Source organism: Poromitra crassiceps (genome assembly GCF_964638095.1).
Source record: "Poromitra crassiceps genome assembly, chromosome: 12".
In the NCBI taxonomy this organism is placed as follows: domain Eukaryota; kingdom Metazoa; phylum Chordata; class Actinopteri; order Beryciformes; family Melamphaidae; genus Poromitra; species Poromitra crassiceps.
This window is the reverse complement of record NC_139632.1, coordinates 38418504-38444458: the sequence shown is the minus strand read 5'-3', so window position 1 is coordinate 38444458 and position 25955 is coordinate 38418504. Positions and strand designations below refer to the sequence as shown.

General features: G+C 41.9%; 1 protein-coding gene across 1 annotated transcript in view; it reads left to right on the top strand.

The window, feature by feature from the left end:
* The window catches only part of naaladl2 (N-acetylated alpha-linked acidic dipeptidase like 2), a gene marked incomplete at its 3' end in the record, with an annotated part of 362515 nt that extends 337403 nt beyond the window's left edge, over positions 1-25112 (top strand). The window contains exons 16-22 of the mRNA XM_083647387.1: positions 2087-2319; positions 18628-18655; positions 22484-22599; positions 22748-22821; positions 23620-23688; positions 24836-24941; positions 25096-25112. Coding sequence (XP_083503513.1) covers positions 2087-2319; positions 18628-18655; positions 22484-22599; positions 22748-22821; positions 23620-23688; positions 24836-24941; positions 25096-25112 — 643 coding nt within the window. The remainder of the gene's footprint in view (positions 1-2086; positions 2320-18627; positions 18656-22483; positions 22600-22747; positions 22822-23619; positions 23689-24835; positions 24942-25095) is intronic.
* Between the last annotated feature and the right edge of the window lie 843 nt (positions 25113-25955).

Sequence of the window (25955 nt, the reverse complement as noted above, 5' to 3'; positions counted from 1 at the left end):
GAATCGTCACATTGCTCTGACTTGCGTGTGTGGAAGGTCAGTGTTCAGTGCCACTCTACTCCAGCCTGCCACCTGCATCAGTGCCACTCTACTCCAGCCTGCCACCTGCATCAGTGCCACCCTACTCCAGCCTGCCACCTGCATCAGTGCCACCCTACTCCAGCCTGCCACCTGCATCAGTGCCACCCTACTCCAGCCTGCCACCTGCATCAGTGCCACCCTACTCCAGCCTGCCACCTGCATCAGTGCCACTCTACTCCAGCCTGCCACCTGCATCAGTGCCACTCTACTCCAGCCTGCCACCTGCATCAGTGCCACTCTACTCCAGCCTGCCACCTGCATCAGTGCCACCCTACTCCAGCCTGCCACCTGCATCAGTGCCACTGTACTCCAGCCTGCCACCTGCATCAGTGCCACCCTACTCCAGCCTGCCACCTCTATCAGTGCCACCCTACTCCAGCCTGCCACCTGCATCAGTGCCACCCTACTCCAGCCTGCCACCTGCATCAGTGCCACTCTACTCCAGCCTGCCACCTGCATCAGTGCCACTCTACTCCAGCCTGCCACCTGCATCAGTGCCACTCTACTCCAGCCTGCCACCTCTATCAGTGCCACCCTACTCCAGCCTGCCACCTGCATCAGTGCCACCCTACTCCAGCCTGCCACCTGCATCAGTGCCACCCTACTCCAGCCTGCCATCTGCTGCGTGTGGAAGTCAAGTCAAGTCAAGTTTATTTGTATAGCACATTTCATACACAGAGGCAATTCAAAGTGCTTCACATAAAATGGTTGACAGGAAAATAAAAGAATAAAAGAAGAGAATAAAATGGACATTTAAAAGCATCACAACAAAACTTTAAAAAAGAGTATTAAAACTTGACCCTACTCCAGCCTGCCACCTTAACAGATGAAGAATCACTCCATTTTCTCCCTAAGACTGTCCGTTCAGCCACTTTAACACAAATCAATGCGCCTCACAGTCTCCACCATTCTGACCTACAAATGACTGCTCTGCTATGCCAGAGGCTGTGTGTGTGTGTGTGTGTGTGTGTGTGTGTGTGTGTGTGTGTGTGTGTGTGTGTGTGTGTGTGTGTGTGTGTGTGTGTGTGTGTGTGTACGTGCACGCGTGTGTATATGTATTTCACTTTTATGTGTGTGCATGCTTAGTGTACTGTACGCGTGTGACAGGAAGATAAAGAGAGAAATTGATAGGGTGTGTTTTAGGGGCAATAATTCTTATGGTACAATGTGTTTCTGTGAAATGTTTGTGACACCAAAAAAAAAAAAAAAGTTTGCAGGTGTCCTTGTTTAAGCGGTCACTGTCTTCCCTAGATACTGTGGGTGTGTGCAGGGTATCAAACTCTTTTTTTCTCTACCGGCCGTGCTGATTTATTAGCTGCCAAATTAGCTTCTGTAAAAGCAGAGGCAGAGGAAACCTGGCAAAATGGCTGGTGCACTATAAGTAATATGGCTGTTTGAAGGCCGATACATTATGCTTTTTAACAAGCGAGAGAGAGAGAGAGAGAGAGAGAGAGAGAGAGAGAGAGAGCGAGCGGTGTAAAACCGGGTGAAACACGGGTTTTTAGGAAAGTTAATTTCTGATTCTCGAAGCACAAATAAACACACACCCACAGCTCCAAACACCTCGCCAGAGACCTTTAACATACTGTAGATACAGACACCCCAACTACAGACACCCCAAGTCACTTCCTGTATCTCCATGGAGGTTTCACCACTGCCACGCCCCCTTAGGAGACCGGTCAGCCAATGAAGTTTCATATCATTGACACACAGCCAATCACAAGCTGATAACCACGCCCATTTAGGAGCCCGGAAGAGTACCATTTCTTACAATTGACAAAGAAAAATATATTTACATGTACAAGAAACAAATAAAAAAGTAAATATTGTGCAATGAAAGGAGATTTCAATCTTGGCTGTACAGACTGCAACTACTTAACCTGTGCATCAAATTACTCCCATATGGAGAACCACGACTTGATGATATCTGATTTTTAATAAGAGTATAGTATGCAGGTACATTTAGTGAGTCTCTCTCTCTCTCTCTCTCTCTCTCTCTCTCTAGGAACCTGTTATACAGCCTTCCAGGGAAAACTCCCCAGTTCTCCATCCTCAGGTTCCCAGAGGAAGTCCTCCTGCACAGCGATGGCATCAGCCAAGCTGTCAGATACAACGCAATGACCCACGACCCGCTTCACCACAACACTGCCAACCAATCTCTGTCTGCCGTCCTGAGGGCCGTCCAATCAGCTGAGAGGCTGGTGCGCTTTGGCTTGGACCTGTTTGAGAACTACCCAAGTGACACCATATGACATCAAAGCCCCCCCCGCCCCAAGTAACCTCTGATACACTCAACAGACAAAGGCAAACAATTTCAAATAGAGTGCCAGAGTTACACCCTCTTCTGGGTTAGGCATACGAACCAAGGGATTTCATCCACCATTCATTTTCCCATAGACATTTACAGTACTTGGTCAAGCCATCCAGCTATATTTAGAATCCGGACGGGGTGGGGGGGGGTCAACATTTCACTCGGGCCAAAACTAAAACAAAATGATGTAGTGTGTTTTTTTTTTGGTAATTCGTATTGGTCCGAGTATAATGTTCTATGGAGTGAAATGTTCTGTGGTCTTCCCTGATTCTAAATATGGGAGGTGGGCGGGATGGCAAGGAGGAAGTAGGAGGGGGGGTGGTTGCTAGGGAAACGAGGTGTCAGTTTGTCAGGAATAGACCAATCAGGACTAGCCTATGGAGAGGGGGACGGGGGTGAAGCTTTTCGCGGTTTTTACGCTGGCCCAGCCAATCAGAAGTGAGTGCTGGATGTTTTTATGTGTGGCTCCCTATTGTCGACCTCAGGAGATATCATGTAGCATTTTCTCAAGAGGGGCAACGTGAAGTTACATAATTATGAGTTATATAACACAACAAAGTGTTTACACAGGCAAGTTGGGTCAAAGTGAAGTTACAAGTTATATGACACGACAAAGTCGGTGAACATCACAGCACAACCAAACCCCAGGTGGACGCATTTTCAGTATCCGTTACGCACTGTTAGACAGACTCTCTATCTCCACTTGTCTCATTCTCTCCCACTTTGTCTCTGTCTATGCCTGCCGCTCTGTGTACTGACCCATTGTTACCTCTCGTCTTATTTGGTGCTCTCTCTCTCCTTCTCGCTGTCTCTAATGAATGGAAATATCCAACGTTCTCCCTTCCTGTGCAGCACATTTGGGGCTGCGCTCATGACATGAAGGCGGTTTAAGGCCGACGTGCTGCCTGACTATATAATGGCCAGAGACTGGAGAAAGAAATCATTTTGTTTACAACTGTTTACATTACAGCACCTTTCCAAAATAAAACGGAGCATAATTAGACAGTAATACCATCGCAGGACTGGCCACCGGCTTTCTCTCTATTCACACTGGTTCATTTGTCTCAGGCCGTAACCCAAATTCACTCTAAGCTCAGGTGATGACCGGTCTATTGGTACATTTGATTACTGTCTGATCATATTTAGAATACCAAGAACACGGAGCTGTAATTGAGAGCTTTCACTTTTTGTCATTTTTGTAGCTAGGCATGAAGTTTGCTAGAGTAGCAGTGCTTTACTTGATGAAAAAATATAGATTTCGTGCCTTTACATATTTAACATGATGGACTTTTTCTTGCATGGTGGAAGGGTGGGATGGCATGCATGGGTCGGGGATAGATTTTCATATGAAATGTGTAGGTCGTCAACATTTTTCGAATGATTGAAAATGAATTCAGATCTGGAAAGATACCAGCAACATGTAGTCTACAAGGTTCACATCTCCTGCTAATCTGCTCACATTATTGTAGTGTTTTCATTCCCAATCCAACCTCCTACAGTATGCGTTTACATGAGTATCCCGGTTATGAGACCTATCCTGGTTTTGATCATATTCGGGATATGGCGTTGACATGGAACACAGAGACATCTGGTTATTCATATCAGCATTTCCATGCTTTTCTCCTATCTAAACTGCCAAGTATATTTAATTCTTTCATCACCGAAAGACAAAACTCCATTTCTGCCTCGCCACCATGTTTGTATTTATGCGTCGCTTGGCTGAAGCCACGCCTCATCAGCGCCTGCGCAGGTAGTCAGCAGCGGTCAGGAACCAGGATAAGATGTATGCATGCAACAGTATCCTGGTTTCTTTCGGAGTACTCCAGCTAGCTTAATCGGGTTTCTCAAAACCGGGATAAGGGCTTATCCAGGTTTCGGAAATCGGGATATGATGTTTACATGCGCAAACACAAAAACGACATACCCCGATAATAACCGGGAACTCATGTCTATGTAAACGCAGTCATTGTCTCTCCATTGTCATGATGAGGCATTCAAATAAGTTGTTAACGTTCATGACTCTTTAAATTCCACTTTTTCCTTTCTTTTTTAGATGTTATTATGTCTCAATTTGAAGCAAAGGTTTGCATTTCAGGGATGAAAAATGTGAAGGCCCAGTGCTTTAAATCATGTGCCTTTGTTGGAAAAAAAATGCTTTAAGAATTAACAAACGATGTCAGGTGGAATACCAAAAAGTAATCATCAAATTAATTAAAAGCACTATCCTTAATGGCAATATATCACGCTTGGTTCAAACGCTGTCAGGTGACATGATGCACCCTCTGGCAGCCATATTGGAGGTCGCTCATAGGTGGTACAGTAGTTCATAAGTGATTACAACTGACATGGTTTTTCAAATGCTGCTGTAAATTGCAGCGACTTTGAGACCGATTGCATCATTTTAGGCAGACAATGCTTTTCTTGCACTAATACATGTAGCACTGCTATGGAGATACATGCATGACAGTACACAACATGTAGTTATATCACAGTGATAGGTTTTAGAGATGTTTAATACAAACAAGTGATTGCGATGTCTTACCGTATGAACAACTTTGCGTAATAGCATGTGTCTTGTGTCTGTTGTGTCTGCGTTAGCACTGTACCTGTTTTATATATATATAAAAAAAGTGCTACTTGTTACAATCTTGCATACGCTTCTAAAGGGGTTCTCAAGCTTTTTGGCTAGTAACATCTCAAAGATGGCTTCTTCCAACCACCAAAATTTGGAGGACCTTTTTGAAGCGGTGCAGCCCCTTCTATAGCTGAATTTGTGTGTATGTCCTTCCATCCTGGCACAGACCGTCTGTCCTGTGGGCCCCAGCCCCATAATGATCGATTGGTGGCCAAGCACCGTCTGTATGTATGTCTGTTGTGATGTCATCAGTGATTTATGACAGTCAGACACTGATAGGCTGATGATGTTTGCGCCGCTTACTTCTCACTCACCTGGGTGTGATTTTTTTACGAGGATGATTTGACTTTTTATTATTAGAGAAAGCTTAGAGGCTGCAACTATTTCCATGTCAATAAGAGCACAAGATTAGAATATGAACATGATATTTATGTAGAAATACATCGTCTCACACCCTGTTAGAGGTTGACTTGTTGGCCCATGAATTTTCCAATATCATATCAATTGTATAGTATTTATTTGAAGCTTTGGACAATCACAGGGTTGAAACAATATGCAATGTTGTAAGATTTCATGATGAAAACACTGGAAGTACGCTACATAGCGAAATTTGCACTAAGGCCATTGTGGTTACTGGGTTGTTGCATCTTTAGCCATTTATTTTTCATCTCAATTAACTTAACTTATCACATTATTCTTATTTTCTGTCACCCTTGTTACCCGCTCCTCTGCTCACAGTTGTCTCAGATCAGTGGTTCTCAAACCTTTTTGCCTTCATTATCCCCTTTCCCTGATTTCTGAATCCAAGTACCCCCTTTACCCAACTACAACATTTTGCTTAGAAAACGGCAAGAGAAAACGACAGTATAGCATATGATGCAAGGAATGAATGATAACCCACCTTTTGAAGAATATAACATTACAAAATAAGAAATGAAGTGAAAGAGTTGCAATTAGTGCTTCCTGAGGATATGTATTTTAACGTTTTATCCATGTTCATGATTTATTCCTACATTTGTCCATTTTCTTTACGTACCCCTAGTAGTAGCTCCACGTACCCCTAGGGGTATGCGTACCCTAGTTTGGGAACCACTGTCTCAGATTAAGCTGAAAGGAATTCATATTTCCTTTAATTGATATGGATATCAATAAAAAACAAGTAAATATTTATGGACATGGATCTGATAATAATAATAATAATAATAAATTATATAATATTAATAATAATAATATTATTATTATTATCGAATCCATGTCCATAAATATTGACTTGTTTATTATTATTATTATTATTATTATTTTTGCAGCCAGTTACAGCAGGGACCTACAGTATGCTCAGTCTGGCTCAGTTTAATTAGGCCTATTTTATATGCCAGATGAAATGTGTATATGGGAATGTATGTTGATGAGTAACTGGTTCTGTACGTTCACTATCGCTGCATGGACACCAATAGCACCTGATCCATTGGGTTTGCCTCATGTGAATGTGAAAGGTTGTAGGCGTCTACTGTGACTTTTCTGTGTGAGAATGAATTCCTCAAATTTATTTCGGGAATATGTCATCACCTTAATAGCATTGGTTGAAAAGTTTACTGATACATAGAATGGAATAATACGACTTTTCATATCCTTTGATAATTCGATATGTCCCGTTTTTAAATGCATGACCTAATAATTCCAGTAGTTTTATGCATGTTTTTTTTCCTGGCATGACTGTGTCATTTTCCACTGTCTAATTTTTTATGCAATAAATGACATTTTCCAACTGTGTGTCCCTAATTTTCTTACAACTGTCAGAGGTAACTGGAAGGAAATTGACATCTATGCAAGTGACACATTACAAAAGGGGAATGCATTTTTGACATGTAAAGTAATCAGCAGCTTCAAAGCTCGATAATTTCCAGTAATTATGTTTTAGCAAATAGCTTTTGTGAATTTGATTTTAATGTCGGCTATTAACTATGTCGATAACAGCCTTGGGTTATATTTAAATTCCATCTGTGGCATTTGAGTGATCATGTAGTGTGTGTGTGAGTACACGCCCACACAGAGCCTTGTCAAAAACACCTATAGATCTGTAATATGTCAACTGGGTTGGGTAGTCCAGAGAGACTGCCCTGCAGAACAAAGGTTGATGGTTTGTTATCAGTAAGACTGTCTGTTCATGTAAAACTGCTGCTGAGTGCTCTGCTCTTCCTTGACCCTATTTGACTAGGGGGTGACTGGACACTCCACTGGACAAAGAGTGACCAGGGGTGGAGGTAATGAATTACAACTTCTCACGTTGCTGTAATTAAGTGGTAGTAGTTAAGTAGTAGTAGTAATTAAGTACTTTTAAGAGTAATTTTTTCAAAGTCTGTAATTTTACTCAGAGAGGGAGAGGGACCGACAGACAGAGAGCTGCGGTGGCTGTCAGGTTTAGAGCCTCTGCAGCATGCACAGCACAGAGAGAAAGAGAGGGAGAGAGCGATGTGTCGTCATATCGTGATGTTGACGTCGGGCCTCGCGGCGGGCTGCGGCCAATTAATTTCATAAATCCTCAGGGCCGGGGCGGGCTGGGGACGAAATTTCAGGCCATCGCAGCTCTCTAGTTGGAGGCCAAGGAGGAAATGTGTGTGTGTGTGTGTGTCAGAGAGAAAGTGTGTGTGTGTGTGTGTGGGGTATGAAATAGCCTCCCCAACAGTTGTCACCCCAACACCAAAAACCCCTCCCCCCGCAGGAGGTAGGTCAACACACACACACACACACACACACGTCAATCACTCTCCACTCCCCACACAGGACACAGAGTGTTTGACTTTTTCTTCCAGACCCGAAGAGGGGTTTCACGTTAGGACTTTTTGGACGTGAAAAATAAGCCGCCTGAAGGAATCCTGATTTGTGAAAGGTAGGAGAAGTCAAAACTAGGGTCTCTGGTTTCGACCATTGATTGAGGGGTTAAAACTGATTCTCATCTAAAGACTCAAACTGTCTTCACATGGTAAGCGACCTCCTCTTCTCTCACCGCGAGGTGGAGCAGAGAAAGGTCAGCGCTAACTAGGTCAAAGATTAAATCATTTCAACTCAAAATTAAGCAATTCGAATGGCAAATCTCCCCATAGGAAAAGGGCACAGTGGACACAGAGCTGTTTTACTGTGGATCATGTGTGGAAGAAGAAGTTAAATTAGAAGTTGGACTGTTTGAAAACCTGCATGTCACTTTGCTGCATTATACACTGCTTAACGGTTGTATGGGATTTCCAAATGCAATTTTGCTCTAATTGAGCATTCAAATTCTATCTGAATCAGATATATCAGAAACACATTTACTGCTGTAATGTTATGTGTAGTCAGAAACATTCCAACTTATGATGCAGTGGTGACCTTTAAACTTCTCCACGAGACAAAAATAAAAAGAACAAAAAAGACAGTTTCAGTCAACAGTAACTGTACGTTCACGCAAAGACAATAAAAAGCTTCTTATTGAAAGGATACGCCAACATTTTGGTTGATTTGCCTATTTGCCATATCCCCGATACTAAAACTAGAATGTAGATGCCTTTATCTTCACTGTGCGTGCATTAGAAAGTGTGTTTCACCCTTCACGGCTAGTGAGCTTATTAGCACTACAATGGCAGTATATGGTACAGCTGCGTAGAAACACTCACATGTACATTTGACTCTGAAGAAACGTCAGTCTTTGTTTGCACCTATTAAATTGCCTAACTTTGACCGTGTGCTCCAGATCCTTTTGTTTCACTAGTTTAACTCACATGTACATGTTGTGACTGGTGTACTCACCATGCGATGAAATAATAATCCAATGTTACGGGAAATAGTCATTTTCGAAGTAAATCCATACCAGGAAGCTTGATGACTGCACACAGCACAGGCGCCTCAAGCAAAGCCGGAAGTAACTTTGGTTCCACCACATTAGTTCTGGTTATGGATTTACTTCAAAAATGAGTAAGTTGGATTATTATTTCATGAGAGAGAGTTTTCCAAGAGAGAAAATAAATGATATGAGAGTTGTCTGTTGGACAGCAGCACATTTACTGTTTTTCCATTCACATGAATGAAACCTCAATATTTCTTCAGTAGGTTTTAGTCTTCAGAGAACTGCTTGGATCCTACAATCACTGCTTGATAGCCTACATTATTATTATTATTACTATTATTATTATTATTATTATTATCGTATTGTTCGTTCTGTTGTTGTTGTTGTTGTTGTTGTTGTTGTTGTTGTGGGTGTTTCCTGTCTTACCGTCTGTCTCTGTTTGATGATGTCAGAGCTGATTGGCGGGAAGAGAAACATCTGGCAAGAGGAGAGGAACGCTGTCAAGATGAATTCTTCAGAAGAGGTGAGACAAAATATCACTGTTTTAACACTAATGCAACGCACGCACGCACGCACACACACACACACACACACACACACACACACACACACACACACACACATTCTCTCTGTCCTGATGTCTGTTTCTTTCTCTATGGAGACAGAGCGACACCAACGGACCCAGACGTCACCGCTGTGATCAGTGTGACAAAACATTCACAAAACTTCACCTGTTGAAGCGTCATCAGAGGGTTCACTCAGGGGAGAAGCCTGAAGAGAAGCCCCACAGCTGTGACCAATGTGGGAGCAGGTTCAGTCAGTTAGTTCACCTAACAACACATAAACGCATCCACACTGGAGTTAAACCCTACAGCTGTGACCAATGTGGGACCAGGTTCAGTGTGTTAGGTAGCCTAACAAAACATAAACGCATCCACACTGGAGCTAAACCCTACTATTGTGTCCGCTGTAAGAAAACGTTCAGACACTCATCTCATCTGAAGAGTCCCAGTTCCCTCCCGTTCCACTGAACGATACTGACAAAACATCTAATTGTAATTATTTGATAGATTTAGTTTTTTCTTTGAATAAATCTTTTAGAAGCTTAAAATTGTTTAAAGAAAAGTCATTTTGTTATTAGTGTGCAGGATTTACTGAGTTAAATGTTTAAATGTTGTGTTCCAGTTTGGATCAAAGTCTCTGAAGAAATGTATTGCAGCCTCTGATTTGGAAATTGCAGAAGTTCACGTTGCGATTTTGTTTATTTTCAAATAATAGTTTTGTTCCTCTCTACTGTAATATATAAGGAAATAAAAGTTCAGTGACAACAAAGTCTGACTCTGCAGAATTATGTTGATCTCGCAGCCATACCACCACGCACCACGCAACCTGCACGCAACACAAGTCACTTGTCCTCAGGAATTAGTAATCCAGTTCCAAAACTCTTGACGCCGTGTAAATTTCAGCCTGTGGATTGCTCCTGACATACAGTAGGCTACACAGACAACTAGTGGTCATCTGGACAAGAATGTAGTAGGCTATTCCCTCCCTGGTAGACGGCTCCATCCATCTAGTGGTGAGATCTGTGCACTGGGTTTCAATGAGCCATGTTTTCTTCAGTTTTAGCACACACACACACACACACACACACACACACACACACACACACACACAGAATTGTCCTCACTGCCCTTTTACATTTTTTGTGGAAAAGCTTAGAACATTTTAGCTGTGGAAAGCCCAGTGGATTTTGAGGGTCTAAAACAAGAACAATGGGGATGTCGGTTGTAGGCAGTAAATATAATTCTCACTACTATTTTGTTCTGTGATTTTAGAAATCTAACTCCATTTTGTAAAGACAGTAGGTCGAAGAAAAGTCATGGAGGGACACTTTAGGCTACAGCAGCGAAATCTGTGATATTTCAATAGGCGACTCAAATGTAGAAGAGCTTTGAATTGACGCCAGCCTTTAGGCTATAACTCCTCTGACAAGTGCTGGAAATATGATCACATATATTCACATATTTTACCATAATTGCTTCTCAGTAGTAGGCTATGCTAAACTGTAGCATGGTGATCAATTTGACCGGTCCCAGTACAGATTTGGTACCCTGTAGCCCAGTGGTTCTCAAATGTTTTCACATGAAGGACCCCTAAATGGACAAAGATTAGGCCACGGACCCCCATTTGTATTTGATAGGATTTTGTCCCACGGCCCCCCATATGATAATACAATTGATGCTTTTAGATGTTTTATTACAGAAAGTGTATAAAACCGATGACCAAAATAGTCATTGTGTTACTTATGAATGGAATTATAGCGAAATAAATTACCCCCTTTTGGCTGGGGACCCCCTGGAACCCCCCCCCCCCCTTTGACCCCCATTTGAGAACCACTGCTGTAGCCTACAGGGTAAATAAATTCACATGAATCTTGTCCCCCGTACTTACAGTACCCTGTAAGTACAGATTAGTGTCCTCTAGAGAGAGAGTGGCGTCAGCGGAGGACCAAAATGCGAGATTCATTAGCCAATGAACAGCCAGGAATGGGTCTCGCGCTACTTTTGAATGCTAAAATAAAGCCGATAATGTACAATTTGATTCATTTCAAGGGATGAAAAACCCTTTCAAAGTACAACACTGTCTATTTTGCTGCAACTCAACAGTGCTGCTTTTTTTACTCAAGAGTTCCACTTTCTACTTCCTGGAAAAAAACTGGTCCATTGGAGTGAATGGAGATGTCGGAACTCTTCTATTATACGGCTCTGGTACAGATGTGGTACCCTGTAGGCTACTTACCCTGTAAGTACAGATCTTGTTATCCTATAGTAGGCTGTAGCCTACTTACAGTTTGTTGCTGCCAGAAGTGCATCTGGGGCAGGAGACTCAATCCTCCATGTCTACCCCGTGCTCCATGTATTATCCCCATCCTATCATCTGGTTCGGGGCTGATTTGCAATTTTTGCATTTTAATGCTGGTGCGCCGAGTAGTCGGGTACGCGCAGGCAGCATCCCGTGTGGGGCGTGCGCGTGCCCGCGTTGGCGTAGCGATGAGAGATCAGAGAGAGAGAGAAAGAGGGAGAGAGGGAGAGAGAGCGAGAGAGATGATGGCGACCGGTGCAGAGGAGATAACAGACCAAATAAACCCCTGCCCCGACCCCGACAACGGTCTGAGCACCCTGTCCATCAGAATCACCCGGAAGCACCAGGATAGACCCTGGACGTTACGGTTTATTTACCTGCAGTGCTGTGAGTACCACACACCACGCTGTCAGTTCAAAACGCTGTCCCGTTCATACCCACTCACTGCACTGACCGACTCACACTGGTTATTATCACGCATGAATGCACACTTGTCTCTACCCACATTCATGTTTATTTATTTATTTGTTTATTTATCCATTTATTTTACATGCCAAAGCTCAATTTGACGTTTGAGGAGAGGCTGGAACGAGCTTTAGAGGCAAATAGGGTATGGAGAGACACGTCACACAAAACCCCATTTAAAAAAACGACAGTTTAATGTGTTCTTGCTTATTGGTAAAGATACACGCATGGGGGTAGCTAATTGAAGACATTTTTACAAATATGTGGGACCCACTTGTCAATCCGGCAGGCAAGCAACACACCAAGAAGCACTTGCTGGAATACAATGTCAACTTTTAGAATTGGTTCACCTGTAATTCCCAACAGCTCCCTCCCAAATTTAGCTAACTACAGTAGGTTATCAGGCCCAGGGCTTGACGCTTAGCATTTTCCCAAGGAGCACGTGTGCTATTAAGTTGAAAAAGTTAGGAGCACACAAAGAATTTTAGGGGCACAATAAACATTTGATACAGAACAATATAGCATTTATTCAATATGATTCTATTAATCTCTGATACCTTACAATTAAGTTTAATTCAATTCAAAGTATTATCATGATGCAACATGCATTTCCTACCAGAATGGCTCCACTCAATCAGCCTAATGACACACCAACCACCAGGGTCTGGCAAGACAGCGCCAGGAGAGTGTCCTCACACTTTTAGACGCTTTATTACAGAAATGCCTGAAGACAACGGCCGAGGCGACAAAGTCTCAATGCCATTAAATGCCTATTAAGGTCACTTTGTCTGTGTTCCTGTCTCACTCGTATAATTATCTCTGTGTCTGTTAACGAGAGTTACTGAGTCATTTAATGAGATGCCCCAGCAGTTGTGTCTGTTAACGAGAGTTACTAAGTCATTTAATGAGATGCCCCAACAGTTGTGTCTGTTAACGAGAGTTACTGAGTCATTTAATGAGATGCCCCAACAGTTGTGTCTGTTAACGAGAGTTACTGAGTCATTTAATGAGATAACTCAGCAGTTGTGTCTGTTAACGAGAGTTACTAAGTCATTTAATGAGATGCCCCAGCAGTTGTGTCTGTTAACGAGAGTTACTGAGTCATTTAATGAGATGCCCCAACAGTTGTGTCTGTTAACGAGAGTTACTGAGTCATTTAATGAGATAACTCAGCAGTTGTGTCTGTTAACGAGAGTTACTGAGTCATTTAATGAGATAACTCAGCAGTTGTGTCTGTTAACGAGAGTTACTGAGTCATTTAATGAGATAACTCAGCAGTTGTGTCTGTTAACGAGAGTTACTGAGTCATTTAATGAGATGCCCCAACAGTTGTGTCTGTTAACGAGAGTTACTGAGTCATTTAATGAGATGCCCCAACAGTTGTGTCTGTTAACGAGAGTTACTGAGTCATTTAATGAGATAACTCAGCAGTTGTGTCTGTTAACGAGAGTTACTGAGTCATTTAATGAGATGCCCCAACAGTTGTGTCTGTTAACGAGAGTTACTGAGTCATTTAATGAGATGCCCCAACAGTTGTGTCTGTTAACGAGAGTTACTGAGTCATTTAATGAGATAACTCAGCAGTTGTGTCTGTTAACGAGAGTTACTAAGTCATTTAATGAGATGCCCCAACAGTTGTGTCTGTTAACGAGAGTTACTGAGTCATTTAATGAGATGCCCCAACAGTTGTGTCTGTTAACGAGAGTTACTAAGTCATTTAATGAGATGCCCCAGCAGTTGTGTCTGTTAACGAGAGTTACTAAGTCATTTAATGAGATGCCCCAGCAGTTGTGTCTGTTAACGAGAGTTACTAAGTCATTTAATGAGATGCCCCAACAGTTGTGTCTGTTAACGAGAGTTACTGAGTCATTTAATGAGATAACTCAGCAGTTGTGTCTGTTAACGAGAGTTACTGAGTCATTTAATGAGATGCCCCAACAGTTGTGTCTGTTAACGAGAGTTACTGAGTCATTTAATGAGATGCCCCAACAGTTGTGTCTGTTAACGAGAGTTACTGAGTCATTTAATGAGATAACTCAGCAGTTGTGTCTGTTAACGAGAGTTACTGAGTCATTTAATGAGATAACTCAGCAGTTGTGTCTGTAAACGAGAGTTACTGAGTCATTTAATGAGATGCCCCAACAGTTGTGTCTGTTAACGAGAGTTACTGAGTCATTTAATGAGATGACCCAACAGTTGTGTCTGTTAACGAGAGTTACTGAGTCATTTAATGAGATGCCCCAACAGTTGTGTCTGTTAACGAGAGTTACTGAGTCATTTAATGAGATAACTCAGCAGTTGTGTCTGTTAACGAGAGTTACTAAGTCATTTAATGAGATGCCCCAACAGTTGTGTCTGTTAACGAGAGTTACTGAGTCATTTAATGAGATGCCCCAACAGTTGTGTCTGTTAACGAGAGTTACTAAGTCATTTAATGAGATGCCCCAGCAGTTGTGTCTGTTAACGAGAGTTACTAAGTCATTTAATGAGATGCCCCAACAGTTGTGTCTGTTAACGAGAGTTACTGAGTCATTTAATGAGATAACTCAGCAGTTGTGTCTGTTAACGAGAGTTACTGAGTCATTTAATGAGATGCCCCAACAGTTGTGTCTGTTAACGAGAGTTACTGAGTCATTTAATGAGATGCCCCAACAGTTGTGTCTGTTAACGAGAGTTACTGAGTCATTTAATGAGATAACTCAGCAGTTGTGTCTGTTAACGAGAGTTACTGAGTCATTTAATGAGATAACTCAGCAGTTGTGTCTGTAAACGAGAGTTACTGAGTCATTTAATGAGATGCCCCAGCAGTTGTGTCTGTTAACGAGAGTTACTGAGTCATTTAATGAGATGCCCCAGCAGTTGTGAGAACACAGTCAATATGAAAAGGATTATGCTGACACGTCTAATTACCTGCGCCATATGTCCCACAGCTGTCTTGAGAGGGTACAGTGGGGGATTGATAAAAGACTGATGAAGAAGTATCAGGCTGAATTGACATGACAGGTTCATTCTGGTGATGAGGGGAGGTCTGGTGATGAGGGGAGGTCTGTCGAGTCGAATGCAAGTGATGGATCTGGAGGCAAGAGAGAAGTGACCGCCTCGTCAATACAACCATCAGCATGTGGTGACAGAGTCTGTGTCTGACTGCGTTTCATCATTTGTCATCGCAATAAGGGCCTCCACGATTGGCTCAAAACGTGCCAGGAATGGATTGTCTGGAAGATTAGACGAATAATGTCTCCCTTTTAATTATCACTTGAGTGCTGTTTTCAAAGTTAATTTACTGTATCTATCTACAGCAGATGTTTTCAAAAGTGGGAGGCGGGCCTCCCCAGTGGGGGCTCCAAACAGTTTCAGGGGAGGCTCAGTGAATGGAAGTGAATAAATATTACTTTAGGTATTACAAAAGGAGATGACATAGAATAGCTGAAATGTTTGCGTCAGAGTCAGAAACAAATAAATGCCTTTAGCAGCAGACCTTTTTATGTATTTGATGTAGTCTGAAGTCAAACAGTAATATCAGGCTATCTTGGCTCAATTATTGCGTGTTTATGGGATCAAATGACAATCACGATCACATAGGCATCTATGCATCTCAAAGTGCCAAAGAAATACATTTGATAAACTCAACAACAGCAGTGTCTCTTTCCAGAAATCCTGACCCCGTTACTCAAGACAATCCACAGACCTTGTTATGAGCAGTTTCATGGAGGAACTATTTTCTTTTGACCGAACTGCAAGCTAGTTCCTACATGAGACTGAAAAGAAAATAGTTCCTACACGAAACTGCTCACAACAAAGTCTGTGCATTATCTTGAGTAACCAAGTCATGATTTCTGGAAAGAGACAATGCTGTTGAGTTTTTCGAATGTATTTTTTTGGTGCTTCGAGCACTACAAGCCGAGTGCCATCCAGTTCCATTGTATTCAAGAGAAGGCAGACATCCCTACGGTCGATCTCTCCAAAACTCAGGCAACTAACACAAAACGACATAGATGGATAAATAGCACTACAGTTGAGAGGAAAAATATGTATTTTGGATTTTAGGGTGAGCTGTCCCTTTAAAGGTGGTGAAGGTTGTGCACATTTCCAATGAAATGATGCTAGTAAGGATATTAGTTAGCAGACAGCACTGTTCCCTAATACAGTCCAACAGGGCCAATAGTTGAACCAAAAAACACCCAACAATTGTTTTCATTGGCAGTTGTAGTAGTGTGCCACAGTCCTGTTCTATGGCTCTTTGCAGTGTTGGTGGATCTGTGCCAACTGGTATTGAGGTGGTTTGGCATCCCAAACGTGGTGATGTTATGACGGACGTTGTTTCACATTTGCAGCTGACACTTTTTACTTCTAGAGCAGAGGGAGCAGCAACATTACAGCAATAGTACAAGCCGGCCAAATCAATGCTTAATATTTATGACCTCATATAGCTCAAATGCAATTTGTATCTGGATGATGCTATTGGATAATGAACATCATGCCCTGGCATTTTTATGTGTCAACGTGTTGTCTGCGTTGTAATTGGATTTCATTTTTGGCAGATCGGGCGAGTAGGTGTGGAGGTGGAAACAAAAACAAACACAGAAGCTGTTACTGTAGTTAGGTCTGTTGTTCCTATATGCTGTGGCAACAGATGGTGATGAAGTTCCTCGTATGTTACTGTAGTTAGGTCTGTTGTTCCTATATGCTGTGGCAACAGATGATGATGAAGTTCCTCGTATGTTACTGTACTTAGGTCTGTTGTTCCTATATGCTGTGACAACATATGGTGATGAAGTTCCTCGTATGTTACTGTACTTAGGTCTGTTGTTCCTATATGCTGTGGCAACAGATGATGATGAAGTTCCTTGTATGTTACTGTACTTAGGTCTGTTGTTCCTATATGCTGTGGCAACAGATGATGATGAAGTTCCTCGTATGTTACTGTACTTAGGTCTGTTGTTCCTATATGCTGTGGCAACAGATGATGATGAAGTTCCTCGTATGTTACTGTACTTAGGTCTGTTGTTCCTATATGCTGTGGCAACAGATGATGATGAAGTTCCTCGTATGTTACTGTACTTAGGTCTGTTGTTCCTATATGCTGTGACAACAGATGGTGATGAAGTTCCTTGTATGTTACTGTAGTTAGGTCTGTTGTTCCTATATGCTGTGACAACAGATGATGATGAAGTTCCTTGTATGTTACTGTACTTAGGTCTGTTGTTCCTATATGCTGTGACAACAGATGGTGATGAAGTTCCTCGTATGTTACTGTACTTAGGTCTGTTGTTCCTATATGCTGTGACAACAGATGGTGATGAAGTTCCTCGTATGTTACTGTACTTAGGTCTGTTGTTCCTATATGCTGTGACAACAGATGGTGATGAAGTTCCTCGTATGTTACTGTACTTACTAAGGTCTGTTGTTCCTATATGCTGTGACAACAGATGGTGATGAAGTTCCTCGTATGTTACTGTACTTAGGTCTGTTGTTCCTATATGCTGTGACAACAGATGGTGATGAAGTTCCTCGTATGTTACTGTACTTAGGTCTGTTGTTCCTATATGCTGTGGCAACAGATGATGATGAAGTTCCTCATAATGTTACTGTACTTAGGTCTGTTGTTCCTATATGCTGTGGCAACAGATGGTGATGAAGTTCCTCATATGTTACTGTACTTAGGTCTGTTGTTCCTATATGCTGTGGCAACAGATGGTGATGAAGTTCCTCGTATGTTACTGTACTTAGGTCTGTTGTTCCTATATGCTGTGACAACAGATGGTGATGAAGTTCCTTGTATGTTACTGTACTTAGGTCTGTTGTTCCTATATGCTGTGACAACAGATGGTGATGAAGTTCCTCATACTGTTACTGTACTTAGGTCTGTTGTTCCTATATGCTGTGACAACAGATGGTGATGAAGTTCCTCATACTGTTACTGTAGTTAGGTCTGTTGTTCCTATATGCTGTGACAACAGATGGTGATGAAGTTCCTCATAATGTTACTGTACTTAGGTCTGTTGTTCCTATATGCTGTGACAACAGATGATGATGAAGTTCCTCGTATGTTACTGTACTTAGGTCTGTTGTTCCTATATGCTGTGACAACAGATGGTGATGAAGTTCCTCGTATGTTACTGTACTTAGGTCTGTTGTTCCTATATGCTGTGACAACAGATGGTGATGAAGTTCCTCGTATGTTACTGTACTTAGGTCTGTTGTTCCTATATGCTGTGGCAACAGATGGTGATGAAGTTCCTCGTATGTTACTGTACTTAGGTCTGTTGTTCCTATATGCTGTGACAACAGATGATGATGATATTTCTACCCATGGTGATGAAATTCCTCGCCCTGAGGATACTTTCTCACTAATGTAAACACACTAGGCTGTATGGATTGAACTGGCATAGCAGGTCCCACAGCTCACAATGCGTGCTGTGTGCTTTATAACGTGTGCTTCTTCCCATGGCACAGCTGAGGGCATCACACAGGGCGAGGTCAGGTCAGGCAGTCAGTCAGTCAGAGATGCTTCTGGAGATGATGTGCTTTGTCAGTGTGAAAACAAAAGTGAAACTTAATATTGCTGCATGATTTGTAAATGTAACTTGTCTTTGCTGCCCTACAAACTTTAGTAGTATAGGAATAAACATTATGACTAGGGTTGTACTCGAATATTAAGAAATTTGAATATTTGTTCATAATGCTGACATTTGAATAAAGAAATTAGTATTCGGTAATTAAATTAGGTAATTATATTAGTATATATATATATATATTACAATTTCTTAGTTTTTCTTTTTTAAATTGATGCTAGAATAACTATAAAAACCAACCATTCGTCACTCATGTCCCTCTGGCCGATTCATTCGTGTGTGTGTGTGGTGTGTGTGTGTGTGTGTGTGTGTGTGTGTGTGTGTGTTTATATATTTATACTAGAAAAAATCTCGTGCTCTCGATTCCTAGGCTCGCCTGCCCTGCCGCTCGCATGCTGCGCGGGCTCGCATACGCAGCTTCTGCGTGGCCTCGCCTCGAGGACCTCGAGGGACCGTCACTGATCACATCATGGAGTGCTCGAGTGACATCACTCAGTGCACAATTGCTCAACTATGTGGCCTCGCCCACAGCTCGGCTGCTGGCCGGGTGGCCTCGCCTGCCCTATTGGCATTCGCAGCGCACAATTGCTCAACTTTGCATCACTGATGACATTACTCACTGATGACATCAGAATTGCTCATGTGACCATCACTCATGGAGTGCTCGAGTGACACGTGCACATTGTGACATCATCAGTGACATCACGTGCACACACACACACACACACACACACACACACACACACAGTGACGATTGCTTTCTGCCATGGTGATCTCTGGTACCAGGTAGCTCCCACATTGTTGGTATTTTTAATTGCCTGACCTCTGAATACTTTGATCTGACCAAATGTCCATTGTCTCCTCAGATTTCCTGACCATTGCAACAATACTGGGAACTGGCATCTTAGGTGAGTACTGATGCCTTTGACTTGATACAAATGAGAACAACTTCAGTTTGCTAAGTGCATCAACGATCACTACAGTAATCGTGGACTCATAAAAATCAGTTTGAAATAATCGTGATGGTACTTAAGGTAGATAGGCCTTTGTGGCACTGGAACACCTAAATGGAATGGAAACATCATTCATGTCATTATTAGTTATACCTGTTTAGGTGGCAAGAAATTAAAGTCATGTGGGAAAGTCTGTCTGTGAGAGGCATGTTTGAACTTGTAAGTAGGTAAATTGCAAGCTGCTTCAGGTGTGTGCCATCATCCCCGGCAGCCCAGCAGCTAGCATTGATAATACTGATTGCCAAAGACTTGGCCCATCTTCACTCTCCCTGACCAATGGTGCTGTCCATGGCCCCTGGGGAGTGCCCAGGTCTCCTTGGCACTCCACAGTCATTAAACCTCCAGACTGCAAAATGATCTGCCCTGACTGTCCATTGCAAATACTCCTGGCTTGGTCTGAACGTGTAAATCAGTCACTATGACCAAAATCATGGCTATAATAATAGGCCTTATAGTTGTGCAGTGTGTCTCCAGTTGTAGGCAAAGTTAGGAGTCAAAATTCAAGGACTTGGATGGGGATTCAGAAAATAATCAGTGGCACTGCTAGTGTGTACTCTACTGCTACTATGGATAGTAGAAATACAATATAGAAAAACAATATCAACTTATCTACAGATTTAAAGGGGCATTTCACCCAAAATCCTTCTAGTCAGGTCAAGTTTATTCAGCATTTTTGAGTCTTTGGATACCCATGCAAACACAGGGAGAATATTTAAACTCCACACAAAGAGGACCAGGGCCAAGATTAAAACCCAGAAATTGTCTAATTTATCTTAACCACTGAGCCACCATGCTGTGATGGGAGAGTAAAGTAAGACAAATTCAGACTCACTAGAGTTCAGTAACTTGCAGATCAAATACATGGCAGACTTTCATGGTGTAGGAAATTCTAAATGTGAATAGGCTTTTACAACTTCTGCTATAGTACCCCAATACTGCTCAAAGGCGATTCTAGGCTTTCCAACCAGGGGGTGCACTATCACGCCAAAGTGTACCCCGACTGATTCAAATTAATTTGAAGAAGCCAATTTCAATGTCAATTGACAGATTTATTTTATTCAGAAACACAATGAATCGATACATTGCAATATAGATATATACGACATAATATCAATATATTCAATTAGATTTGTTTAAATTGTTTACATGTAGATTTTTTTTTCATCCGGCCACAAGGGGGTGCACGTGCACCTGGTAAAATTGGTAAAATGACCAGTGATAGTGGTAAAATTGACAGTGATAATAGTGCTAGCATAATATGAATCCATAACTCAACTAAAACTCAAGGTTATGAATATAACCCCGGTTTTATAACAAGGTGAGGTGATTCCTCACCTCGCCTTGTGGAATAAAACTCTGGAGAAACTTTTAGTGAGCTATATTTGTATATTAGTTCATTTGGAACATAATTAAGGTTCTGTCCATCTCTTGGCTTTCATTAACAGAGTAAATCTAACTGTGGTTTATGAAGTGTAGTTAACACCGGGGGATATTTTTGTAGAGACAGAAATTACATGGGACATTACATTTAACTACTTTGTTTTCAGCAGGGTCTTCGTGTACTTCCACAAAGGTGGAGCCCTTCCAAGTTAATACTTGTTCAATCACTTAAATCTCATATTGAAATCATCACCATCCATTAAATTTTATGGCGAGTTTGAGCCAGAGCAGAAAGGTAGGTGTGCGTGTGTGTGTGCGCGTGTGTATGTGCGTGTGTGTGTGTGTGTGTGTGTGTGTGTGTGTGCGTGTAATATCTGATTGCATTATTAGTGTTATGTCCTCTGCATACTTGTATTTATGTGGACATAAATAAATCATTCAAATGTGTGTGTGAGAAAGAGTAAATCCTTACCTTTGAATCTACTTAGGTGAAATTAAATGTAGCTATTACATATTAGAGCTGTCAATCTTCCTCTATAATCCAATTCGATTTTCAGTGCTTTATTATTTTAATATTAGATTTTTATTCTAGTTTTTAATGATTTTTTTAAAAATGATTTTAGCCTCTGTAGATTTATATAATGCCTAAGTATCAGCATGTTGTTGTTGTTGTTATGTACCGTTCTGTCCACTAGAGGGCAGTCCAACCATTCAAATGTTATGTTGTAACATGACCGTTGAATGAGACATTACACGAGAAGATGATATTAAACTTACTATTATTAAACTCGTTTATGAAATGTGTGGTGACTGTCACATGGGCCTCTGTGGCTAGTGATGTCCGTCCATTTGTGGTCAAGGTAATCTTTTCTTCATCGATCATTTTTCTGATGAAGTTGTCTTTATTGGTATCATAGAGTTTCACAACTCTGTCGGTATGTACTGCAGCAAGGAACCATGCATCTACTGTAGGCTCCAGCTCGTGGGCGAAGGCTTTAAAACCAGACCCCTGCGTGATGTTAATCGGCCTCATGTCTTTGCAGGTAAACCGTGTCAGTTTGTCTGTCATCGCCCCACGACGATTAGCTGGTAAGCCTCGTGATGAAGAAGGAGACCCCCCAAAAAAAAAATCTGATTCTGGCTTGTTTTAGGTGCGGTTCCTCTGACGCCTAATTGTAGCCTACCTCTGTTAGTTTACCAGGGTGGAGCAGGTTGCTCGTTGCTGAGTGGCATATTCTGCAGACTACCTTATCTTTACTTGTTATTTTGCCGTTTGTTGATAGAAATCAGAAAAATGCCACACATCACTTTTTAAATGTTCTGGAGTTGTGATCTCTACGTCAGGCGCATCTGCAGCGTTGTCTGCTATTTCTCCTGTAACGTTATTGCACTGCGCGCTCACGAGATTATCATTGTGATTCAGACCATTTCCACACGCTGGTTTGGCCAAGGCGAGACGGGTGAGATTCGGCGTATTTAAAAATAAATAAATAATAATAATCAAATTTTAATCATATTTATTAAAATCGAATTATATTCAAATCTCGAAAATTCGTTCCAGCAGCCCTATAACATCTCTAACTGTTCCATACCTTTTCAAATGTGCAGGTCTTCCAGTGACCATAGCCCACGCTGGACTGCTGCCTTTCCTCGTCTCCTTTCTCATTGGCTTCCTGGTCCAGGTGAGTGTAATAATGGCTTCACCGTATATACTATACAGCCTGGTCCAGGTAAGTGTAATAATGGTTTCACCATGTATACTCACCATGGCATGTATACTATACAGTGAGGAAGCCTGCCAGCCCATGGATCATCCAGTCCAGGCTTGTGGAAAATTCTCATAAAAGTTTGTTAAATGAACAAAACCAATTGAATTAAGTGATAATATCATGAATTGGACATGCAATTTTCACCTGTTCGTGCCAAAATCTTGGCTAATGGTTAGGTTTAAGGAAGAAAACAACTTTGGTTAAGGTTAGATAACTAAAACAATTTTGTTATATGCAAATCTGAAAACAATTTCATATGCCTTTTTAAATGTTGAAGCATGGAAAACTAAAAGCCAGAGAGGGTATAGTGTTTTGACCACAGCCAGATATACAGCACTAGCTCCTGACTGTCAATCAGACTTGACATGGACAAGTTGAAATGGATTTGTTGTTCCAACCTAAATTTGCATGAGAGAGAGAGAGAGAGAGAGAGAGAGAGAGAGAGAGAGAGAGAGAGAGAGAGAGAGAGAGAGAGAGAGAGAGAGAGAGAGAGAGAGAGAGAGAGAGAGAGAGAGAGAGAGAGAGAGATGTTTTGCACTTTTCCAGGTCAGTGCTTGCCAGCATCAGGGAGTGTCAGCAGCTCAGTAGGAGCTGTTGAAGGCAGTGTTTACGTGTGTAAAGTGTTTAAGGCCAGAATACATAGAGAGAGAGAACTGACTACACTTCTTCCACATAATAATAATAATTATTCACCCCCCCTCCTTTACCTAGGCACTGCTAATCTACCTGTTTGTGGACCTGCTTCAGAGATGTCAGGTGGTGCAGGTGGAATCTTTAAAGGTAAGATCTAAGTTACTGTAAGCGCTCTCCACTTTAGCTGCCTTTTACAGAGGCTCTGCGGGTGTGGAAGGGCCTTCAAGACTATCAAAGACCACACAACCATCTTCACTGCCAAAAGTAAATGCTGTTTGAGCCCATTCAGGAGAATCGAACATTTGGGCATACTTAAAGCATCGTTTTATCGGCCTGTCATATCGGTACAATTTTTTCTGGGAGATGTCGATAATATTTCATTTCAAAGTCTTTATCGGCCAATGATGTACCGATATCATCCCTATGCATGCCTACTGTAAATCAATTATATTTTTGCAAGAAGTGTATCCAAACATACATTATATATTATAATTATGTTATGCATAATACTAACAGTAAGTGCTATCCCTGCTAACCATGCTTATGTAGTGTGAAAAATAAACATGTTCTATGACAATTTCAATGCAATACATTCAACCCATATTGAAGCCCAAACCCAGAATTGTATTAAATGTTTTTCTTTATTTTCATTATGTTGGCGAATGAAGAGCAATTAAATCGTTCAAATTCAGCATAATAAAATCGGCTGCGGCTCATTAACGCATCTACAACAACATGAAACTCCTCTCCTTTTGATCGATGGAGCTCATCACAGTATTTAAAGGATGGCTTTGCCGATTATCAACCCACTTTCTATCATTATAATGTCGTTAATATAAGCAGAGGGGCAGTGTTTACCTTCACTATATGTTTTCCACATGGAAAATATCCCCCCGCCCGCTGCAAGTCATTAAGGCTCGTTAAGGCTCTCAATGCGTGGATGTGCGCATACTTTAAAAAATAAAAATAAACAATAACAGCCACCCTGGAAGCCCAATCGACAGCCAGGAGCAGATTCCGCGTCTCGAGCAGAGCCTCCACAGTTCCATTGTGACGCGTTGTGACAGCGGAACATTTTGCCAGAGGATGGAATGGGAGTTCTCCGTGTGGAAAACATATAGTGAAGGTAAACACTGTCCATCTGCTTATATTAACAACATTATAATGATACAAAGTGTGTTGATAATCGTCAAAGCCATCCTGTCATATATTGAAAGGGATGAGTATTGGCTACATATATTGACATAAAACAGAGAGAATATATTGCGATGTATGACCCCTGCTGACTTCTCAGCCTGCTGTGTTGGAGCGTATTGTGATGGACCAGGTGGGTGAGGAGAGTCCAGCCCCCACAGAGGAGGAGGAAGAGGAAGAGGACGAGGGGGAGAATGCAGAAGCAGGTACTTTTGCGTCAACTTTCTGTGCAATTAATTGACCTTTCCTAAGTCCCGCCCATTTTTTGCTCTGTGCTCCAATAACAGTTGAGCAAAGCTTGTAGCAGCCTATGGAATCAGTGTAGGGTGCATTCACTCTACTTCACTTTCCACTTTCCAGGCTGCACTTTCTACTAAATTCACACATTTTAGAGCTGACAGTTGACACAACTTTAACACTACATACATACAGTATTATACATCAAACGTCAGCTTCTCAGTAGTTAAATGTTCATATGAAAAGACGTAGGTTTATAAGAAGAACTGGACGGACAAACCCGTCTTTATTTGTCACACGAACACACCAACACACGCATGCGGCCAGCCACACACACACACCCATGCTGACTGGATAGGTGGGATGACCATGCCCCCTGTTGTCCGGTAGTTTATGGAGGACTGCATCCCAGGTATGAGACAACATTTTACACTCTGCTGTTGTGTTTGATGTTTGATGTTTTCTGGATAATCCTGCAGATCCAATCCCGATCCTGCAGATAATTGAAGAACATTATGTAACGCAAGTAACGACTTAAAGTCCCTAGAAACCAGAAATAATTTTTTATTATTTAGCATTTTGAGTTCATCACATCACAGGAACCTTTCGTCCTGTGCAATGAAAGCCACGTATCTCCAAAACGCCAACTTTTCAGGAAATGAAAAAAAACCTGTGCTCTTAAAATACTGAACACCACGTTGTCATATTTGACACACGTCTTCATTGTAGACAGTTTATCGCTGAATGTGTCATTACATTATTAATATCTTACCTGAATAAGCTCAAATGCTGTTACAGGATTATCACACCGAGTCTGGAGCACTTTCTGCCGGCCAGGCAGCAGCTCGTAGGCACCCTGCCTTTTAGAGCGCGAGCACGAGCCGCTGTGCTCCAGACAGCGGGGACGTGCGGGCGGAGCTCTTCACTCTGCCAAGCCGGGGAGAGTGGCTCTGTCATGGGGTTGAGCAGTCCCGGAGTAACGT